The 9,939-nt window shown below is 31.7% G+C and overlaps 1 protein-coding gene across 1 annotated transcript; it reads right to left on the minus strand.

Annotated features, from left to right (window-relative positions):
- Window positions 3,666-7,761, minus strand: LOC109333268 (transcription factor Pur-alpha 1-like). The gene is made up of 5 exons (XM_019568663.1): window positions 7,330-7,761; window positions 6,944-6,991; window positions 4,575-4,715; window positions 4,235-4,468; window positions 3,666-4,149 (listed from the first exon to the last, which is right to left on the minus strand). The coding sequence occupies exons 1-5, from the start codon at window positions 7,618-7,620 to the stop codon at window positions 3,997-3,999; spliced, it is 867 nt and encodes a 288-aa protein (XP_019424208.1). The 5' UTR covers window positions 7,621-7,761; the 3' UTR covers window positions 3,666-3,996.

A 9,939-nucleotide genomic window follows, 5' to 3' on the forward strand; every position in this document is an offset into this window, starting at 1 on the left:
GAAAATACAATTTAAAATTTTAGTTTCACATCCAATTATAGTTAAACTTGGAAGTTTATGCTTGAATTCAAAAATTGTAGAATGAAATTATATAACTACTTATATTTTATACATAGTACTATATTAAAATATAAAATATTATATCAGCCTACTAAACTAACTTACAAATTTCTTTAACTACATGGAGCTGAAATAACATACGCCACTCCCTTATAACTTTATAAGTTATAATTACAAAGATTTGTATGTTAATTTGTTAGGACGTTATAACCTTTCTTATTAAAATATAATTTAAACTTGATGAATATTTTTTATGTGAAAAGCTTAATAATTTTAATTTTAATATTTTTATGTATGATTAAGATTTTTACAATTTATATCATTGTCTATAAAATCACTATTTTTAATATTAGTTACTAAATAGTAAATAATACAAATCATTTTCATCCTTTAAATAGGAAATTCTTCTATGAACCTCGTCCATTAGAGGTAAGTACAGGACCCAAAAATATTTAACAGTGGATATTTTCCAAATGAAGAAATGGTTTTCCAATTAGGAGAATATAATTATTTGTCTCCTTTAATTATTATTTATGCAACATAATCAACTGCATCATATCGTGCATATAGCTCCAATTTTCAACATTTATTTTCATTTTTTCTCTCTTTCATGACTTGGTTTGATTCAACCAAAACCCACTAATTTACATAAGTTTGTTAGTTTTAAAAACTATTTACCACCCTCTCATCTGCCAATTCAGTTTTAGTGTTGGATCTGATATTCAAAAAATTGTCTTGGTTTAAATAAGTTATTGCTCTGGGGAAATTGAACAAAAATCTAATTATAAATTTAAATTAAAACAGTACTCAAAGGACACTACTGAAGTATCTTTAGCTACTCATCTTCTGGTTGCTCTTCAAGAGTTGTCTTGTCTATATTAATCTCATGTCCAAAATTTATTAAGAAGTAATGAAAACATATCATATTAATTTAAAAATAATTAAACATTTATATATATATTTTTTTTTAATATTATTGGTGGGTGACATAGTTTAAAATAACATATTTTGTAAATGTGTTCCTTGTCCACCATACTAAATTGCTATATGCACTATCTTTTTCATGTGTTAAAGAAGCAAAATACTTCTAAAATTATTCTAGGGATAATTTGAAAGTTTTTATGATTTAGATCCGTTTAGATATTCATGTCAGAAATACAATTCTGAATTTGATTTCCGAAATTATATTTCAAATCTACAAATAATTAGATTGTAATAATATTTCACCTATACCCTAAGTTTTGTACATATACACTAACATTTTTTTTTGGTGACCGGCGTTAAAATTAATAGGTTGAATGTGAAATATGTATATTGTCACCATAAAGATTTATACACAATCATTATATTATATATTGTTAATTTGTATTATTTTTTTAAAAAGTCAATAATAATTAAATATGAATGATACATTATCAATGTATAAAACTCATACATAAATATAATATTTTTTCTCTAATAAGTTTTCGCGCACCTTGTGGTATAGGGGTATCATATTTATAATCCCATTTTACGCGACTCATTTATGAAAATGAGAAAAATGATATATACACTAACATATTTTTTATAATGTCTTTACATTATTCATATTTAATTATCATTAACTATCTTATAAACAACTAATACATCTCTAAAGACTTCACACATATACTGAATATATACAAAATTTGACAATTCATAAATATTATACTCTATCTAAATATTGTTCTCTAGCCATTTTCTCTAATCCCACCCATCATCAATTCCTCATTATATTCAGAAAATGTTTTCATGGAGGAGAATGAGATGGATAATGCAAGAGAACAAATGGAATGGGGAGAGCTGCAAAGGAACAAGCAATCAGATAGATGGGTGGGATTTAGATTTAGTGACTTGATGATTTTGATAAATTTAGATAGTTCGATAAAGATGAGGCAGCTTAGATTATGATGACAACAAGTTAGAACTAAAAGATAATTAAAAATTGAACTCTTTGATCATCGTTACTTCTTCTGATAGCTCGGATTTGCCAAAATCACTAAAACAAAGAATATTTTTAGAAAAACAATTGACAAAAGAAAGAGGGATGAAATATAATGTTTGACAGAACAATGAAGGATAGGTACTAGAATGATTACTACATTTATTTCATCTTAATTTTTTTGGTTATTCCATTTTACTATTTGGACCTGTCAAACATTGGTAGATTCACAGGACCACGATCCATCACTTAGCAAATAAAATTTGGCTTATGTGATTGTTGATCACACTCGGATGATCAATCTAACTAAGGAAAAGGACGATAATAATAAGACATGACCTAGTTAGCACCTGCAAAACTATAGACATATGCTGCAGGAGTCACATGTCGCTTGAATAACGCATACTCTACAATAAACTAAACATGTCATATGAACATTACAGGATACCCTCGGTTATACGGCAAGGACAAGCATAATATACTGTTACCACAACATGGACTGGCGATAAAATGACCTGCCCTGGTTAAAGCATTGTGCCAATCAGAGCAAAGACACAATAGGATCGCTGACACGGATAAAACAGTCCACGTTAGTCTGGGCAGACCTAACAGGAAGGCTTATCGTGATTAAAATGGTATACTATTGGATAATTTTCACTCAACTTTTCTATAAATAGGACAACTATACAAAAGGAAATTTAGCCTTCTACTTTCATACTCTTATAATCTCACTATGTCTTCTCTCTATATCTTCACTCATATTGACTTGAGCATTGAAATGTCTTTTCAAGTACCATACAAGGTGATCCAAGGTAAGCTCTTGCCCAAATTTAGCAGGTAGATCAGAATTCCACCTACCACCTCCATACAAAAGAACACCATTAATTGTAATATACTTAAAACTGAGTTTATTCATACCATTTCCAAGCGAGATAAAAGCAACAAAGATGGATTTCAAATAGTAGATCCACCCAGGTTTGATAGACTACTAACTAACCCAAGGGGAGCTCGAAAGAGAGGTCCTGATGAAGGTCACTTAGGTGTAGCAATTGCAAAGAGTTGGAATGTAAAAAGATAAAGCAGCTAAGGATATGATTTATTGTTAATGACTGCACTGTTTAAATTGAGTTATGCTATTTAATTTGATGTTAAACTATTTCCTTGCAGAAGCAAATTTGAGCTGCAATTGCTGCTACCTAACTTGACAATTCAAGCACAGCCATTGCTAAGGAATGTTCAGCTAGGACCTCAAACAAATCAGTAGGAAAGGGTAACTGTATTAATACTTGTGCTATTAGTTAAAGTGAATTTGTTGATTTCTTTATCAGAATAGATATAATGCATGGTAAATTAATAATATAACATGTCAGCGAATTCATCAAGAGAGGGTGCTGATTTGTTGCTTCAGAAAGTCCTACACGGAATAACAAAGTACTAAATTTTCTTATACAATTCCATTCCACAACTGTGTTGGAAAACCGGTTGAAGAATGCAATTGCAAGATGATTTGAGGCATAGCATGAAGCCTATATAAGTAGGAGTGTTGCAAGAGTGAAAAATTAAAAATAAAATGTCAAATATGTGCATAATTGCTTTACTAGGCTAAATTTTAAGAGCTTCATTCTACTCAATCCCACATGAAATCTGTGCAGGAAAGCAAAACAATCCATTAAACATGCATTATTACAAAACATAGTACGAGTTCCAAACTATCCAATTCCAAACAATTACAACTCTCTGGTCCATTTTCTTACGTTATTTTCTGTTCATATTAACCATGCCAAGCAATTCAAGATAGTCTTGTTGACCAACCAGAGTTTGGATTATTTCAAACATTAATGGAAGAACAATATGAGGAGGCTAGGGAAAAATTAAAATAGGTACAAATAAGACATAAACAAACACCCATTTGTGTCCCTCATTAAACCTTGGCAGAGGGGGAGTCTTCATTGTCATGGAAATCCCCAAGTTAGCATTCATCTTTGTGGGGGGTCAACTGTACGGACATTAGCGGCTGCCAATCCCTCAACTCGGTCTTTGGTGATTTCGACAAAGTGACCAACAACCTCATGAAACTGCTTTAGCCCTGACAGCGGAAGAATGATGGAGGATCGATCAGAACCTGCAACCTGCAATGTAATAACAAATTGCTGCTGAAAATCCACTTCCTGTACTAAAATAAAGGAAAAGGGCAAAAAGATAATGGCAGCAGACCTCGGATATTCTTAAGAAATGACCCCTATTGTTGCTCCCAAGATCAAAGAAGAATCTTTTTTGATCAACCCTGATCACTTTTGAGACCCCCAAGTTCCCAATCTCATCTTGGGATGGCAAATCGACAGACCTATCCACGTTCAACTCAGAAGAGGTGGCAGGCTGGCCAGAAATGAAGCCAGCACCAACATCATCCGAAAGTCCAACAAGATCTTCTGGGGATTCAGAATTTTTCTGTTGCAGAATTCGAACAATCAAGTCAGATAAAACAGATCAAAACAACTTCGAAAAGTCTAGCGCCATAGCAGGGAGGAAATGTCTACATGCAAAAGAACGGAACCTGATTGGGTAGAATGAAAAGGTTTGATGCCTCATTAATCTCTGCCAAAATGTTTCTGAATGCTGCCCACCCTTCATCCCTGGAGCTTCCTGCAGGAACAATGATAGTACTACGATTTCGGCTGACAGAAGCTTCAGACACCTACACAAAAGAAATTAGAATTATATAGTGGGAAAAAAACATACAGGTAATACTTTTTCACAAGCCAGAAATGTAAAAAAATAGATGAGCCCAAATAGATGCATAAGGATATGCAGTTACAAGTACATCACAATTCATGAAAGATCTTTGTTATTTGGCATTGGGACCAGAGCAAATTGTTGTTGTACCAAAAATAAAATAGTCCTTCCGTCGTGTAATAGCACAGAGACAAGAACAGACAGCGCCAAACAACACCAACATCTTATAACTTCCGATATATAATGACCACAGGGGTTTTCAACACAGTTTACAATCATAACCCAACATTAAAAGCACTCTAGTTATAAGGGGACAGGCAGCAAATATATGATCAACAATCTGGGCAATAAGAATAAAAGGGGACATAGAAGACACCATTTTTATAATAAAGGAAATAACATGAGAAGGGAGAAGAATGAAAAAATGCATAAGGACATCCTCTTCATATATACCAAAGAAACACCACTAAAAACCCACAAAGGGATGTCAAAACAGTCACCCTATGTCAAATAATCTAGGGGCAACAAAGAATATACCATACCACTTAAACACAAAATACAGAACATTTTACACTGACAAGATAAAAGGTTGATGCCCAAATATAGAGAACAGAGCAAGGAGAGTATTCCTTGATTGTTTCAGACTTATTCTTCCATAGTTCCATGGCATCACTTAAAACTTAAACGCACTTGTATTGTGTTCTCTTAATCTCACTTGCAAACCAAGCTTTATTTGCATAGTTCAATCACTCAAATTAAACATTTTGTTTACATTGCTATCAAATAGTTCCAATAAAAATCTTCAAAGCACAATATAGCCTTGGTAACCACCATTATGACCAAGAAAGCTATGAAACTCCTAGAGCTTACAGTTGTATCATGCATTTCAAGCAACTATATTAGGAATGTGTAACAAGATGCCAACAGTTACCACACAAAAGCCGATTAAAAATTTTGTTTTCCTTTTCAAATTTTTACAACACATCCTCATTAAAATCCCCAAGGATATTAATGCATTAGGCTCTTTCTCTTGAATAAACAAGTTGTAAACAACACACACTTTGAAATTTCCTCAAGTACTGTTTCTTATTTTTACCTCTTCTGTACAGGATGACCCAACTCCTTCATTGTCATGATAAAATTTCCTTATTTCTCATGAAAAAAATGTATGTATGCTAAAATTACAAATCGAAAATTCAACAGATCCTATATGTTCTAACCTTCATTCTATGACAATAAAGAAAAGCTTTCCATAAATACAATTATAGGGTAAACCATATCAATGCTAAGTTCCTTACCCATAGGGTGAAGGGAATACCCTTGATTATACCAAAAATAAAACCATATCAATGCAAAATACTGACACAGTGACACATGCAAAGTATAAAATATTAACTAACAGGGGAAAAGGTCAAACAATCTTGTCGAAATTTCAAACTAAACAAACATAGAAAGCATATTAAAACATCAAGGGTGGGCAATGGGCAGAGATCCAAAGTCCAAACACACCCCAATCTAGTTTATTAACAACAGAAATACTCCTCCAAAAAAAGAAGACAGGAGAAGTAAAGGATTACATGAAGGAATTGATATTTTGATACATTTAATGTACTCCTATCAATCATTTTCTACCAAAAAACATTACAGCCATAAATATTGAAAGAAACAGTACATGATGCACCGAAAGAATAGAATAGAAAATTAGCATGATGTGACAGCGAAGCAAGTGTGAGAAAAACCAGTTGCCATCATTCCCAGTTTAGAAAACTAATCCAATTAGGTAAAAGATGTTATCCAATGCAGCTAGAACTTAAAATAATGTGATGCATACAAAACAAAACCTATGGCTATTAAGAAGAGAGTTTTGGAAATTAATAACAACTTTTAAAAATAAAGGAGAAGGAAGCTTGGTACTAAGTACTAAATCTTCTAATCCTAAGAGACAGAATCTAGTTGAGCTAGAAATTAAACAAACACCATTAGCTCAATTATCTACTCTCTGCATCACATTGGATTAACAAGAACTAACCAACCCAAACTCAACAAAATTAAAATTCAGATTACAAAACAGAAACAAGACTAACCAACGCAAGCCCAATCAATTAAAATGAAACTGAAAGAAAAAGAAATAAACGGAGAAGAAATAATTCGAATTAAACATTAATGAAATATCAAAATGGTCATAATTACCTTCAAGAAACGCCCCCTCCTATTCTCCCCAATGTCGAAGTAGAAAATCTGGATAGAAAAAAAAACAGAGAGAGATAAAGAGCAATTAACCGGAAATAGGAAATAGACGGAGTCACGTCTTCTGTCTCCAACTTCGTACCACTCCATGGTTTTCATTGGTCATAAGAGTAAAATATATATTAATTTTATATTTTCTGATGAATGAAATGATTCAGATAGTGAGACAAAAGATGTGCTCCCGAAATATACAACTTCATTATACAACTAAAATTGACACCTCTACCATACATTTTATTCACTCACACTTAAATCAATATATGATATTCAATTCAATTATACAAAATAAAATGTTTTTCTATGAAACATGATGTAGCAATTATTAAAACCTTGGTGTCTAGCTGCAATTCCTTGCTAAAAAGCTCTTGATCTTCAGAATTGACATAGTAATTGAATAGATCAAGAAACCACGAAATTCCAGAAGACGGAACAATGATAGTGGAGCGAGTAGCGGAAGTTTTCTCCGAAATCTTGAGGTATCGACCACGAGGATTCTCCTTTAGATCGAAGTAGAAAAGCTTGTGTTCCACCTGAAGCGTTTTGCAAAGAAGCTCAACATCATTTCCACCGCCACCGCCGGTTGCGGCGCCTCCTCCTCCGCCTCCCGAGTTTCCCTCCATGTCAACCACCTTAACTTACCGCAATGATTGATTCAGATCTGGGTAGTGCTAAATGGTGCACCGCATGGGTAAGTATGTGGCAAATTCTAGGGTTTTGGTTTTAGTGAAAATTGCAAGTTCAAAATACGAATTAATAAAACAACAATAAAGTCTTTATTATGAGTTGGTTATATGAATTGAATCATTACTTAATTAGAATTAATAGAAATAAAATATACAAAAATAATGGGACAGGTTGTTTTGGATGTTGGTGATTTATAAAACAACAAACTTAAGTCATCATCACTTCAATGACCTCAATCCTAAAACTGGTGTAACGATTAAGACTAGTTTGGTTATGTTTCGTTGGAGTTACAAGTAACAAGGATGTATTCCCAAACTTCACAAATATATCCAATAAATTATGTCTTTATGTTTTTAATCAATTAGATTTTAATAATCTATACAAATAGAAATAGATAAAGGCAAAATAACTTTTAACTATCAAAGAATGGAATAATTTTTTTATTCCAATTTTAGCCATTACTCTATATTAAAGTAACCTTCACATTCTTTAATTAAAACTAATCTATTTTAATTATCTAATACAATTGTTAATTGTGATGAAGTGATGTTCCAAATTTGACCCTCTCTCTCAAGTAACTTCCACATTATCTTCCACACCCAAATCTCAAACTGTCTGTTTCTTTTTTTATCCAATTTCACACTCAATTCTCATTTCATTTTTTATCTAGGTTCTTCTTCTCACCCCTTAATTGCACCTTAGGTTACTCTGGTTCGCTTCATCTCTATGTTGTTGTTAAGGGAATAATTTTCTACTAGTGGATGTATGTAATTCTATCATGACAGCGCAATTCAGACACTCTTCCTGACATCAACCAAGTTTTCATCACCAATACATTTCCTTTCAAATTGTAATATGGATCACATGCATTGTCAATTGTGGCAAAAACACCATCTAAAGTTAATCACGGATGAAAATTGATTATGCAAAAAGATAGGTAAAAAATCAACTTTTATTGTTCATATTGCCTTTAAATCATTCCCTTTTCCATTTCCACTTTCATTCATATTCTTAAGAGTATAAAGATCTATTTGAATTTTTATCTCTACTTGATGATAAAATACTTGGATTTGGAAATACATCTTTTTACAATATGGTACCTCTTTGTTTCCCCAATTTTTAACAATCATCTATTTTGCATTCATACTTATGAGCAAAACTGTTTGATGAAATGTTTCGATCAAACAAACATGACTTTCCTTCTAAACTCTATGTTCATATTTATTAACTAATTTAATTTCAACTTTGAACGAGATTCTTTCATCAAAATTTAGACAATTCATATGATTATCAACTCAATCTAATGTTGCAGTCATTAATAATGTGACATAATACAATGCATGTCTCTCTTCTATTAGTACTAGCGTGTTGACAGGCACTCTCGTGCCTGTCAACCCGCATTCTTATTTTCTAATGCAGAATATGTCTGTTTATATGTATTTATATTTTTTAATATTGAGTATACATTTTTAGAAATAATGTACATTATTTCTATCTGAAAACTAAAAAATAACTAAATTAAAGAGTGTATAAATAACCACTTGTAAAGTATTTTGATTAGCAAGAAATATTAACAATTTGGAATAAGAACAGGGTTGTTGATGATGGGGTATTCTTTGTATGTATCATATCTTCTTGTTTCTACCACAAATGCTTACATAAATGTGGTAAAAAATTTGTATGTATCATATCTCCTCGTTTTTGTTCCTAGCATGTTGGCAGACACCATACTAAGCCTTTTGACTACATATTATCTCTCTGCAGCATTTTGACTGTCTTTTTCCAAAAGTTAATCCAAGCATGTAATAAACCTAATGATTATCATAACTATATAATATGATAATTTGGTAATAATTATAAGCCTCCTCCAAGCAAGCATGTTTTAATTATATTTTGAAGTGAACACAACCACAGGTAAAGTTTAGCATTGAAAATAAATTACCTGCAAAAATCATGGTAACATAATAATATGGATTAAGTACCACAAATATTTGTAATATGACATGTTTACAACATGTATTAAAAATATTTAGATTCATGTATTAAAAATGCAGATGATAGTAAAAAATATTGCCAATAAAATCAAACTTGATAACTAAAACATGTAAGATAAGTCCAAAGAATAAAAATGTTAACAACTAATAAGTAATCCATTTTTTACCTTATAGAATAACATTATATATCATACATTGCATGTTATTTTAAGAAATAAAACTAATTCTGAAATCCAACATTCATTTTTTAGAAGAATACAT

This window comes from Lupinus angustifolius, chromosome LG18 (genome assembly GCF_001865875.1).
Source record: "Lupinus angustifolius cultivar Tanjil chromosome LG18, LupAngTanjil_v1.0, whole genome shotgun sequence".
Taxonomy (NCBI): Eukaryota; Viridiplantae; Streptophyta; class Magnoliopsida; order Fabales; family Fabaceae; genus Lupinus; species Lupinus angustifolius.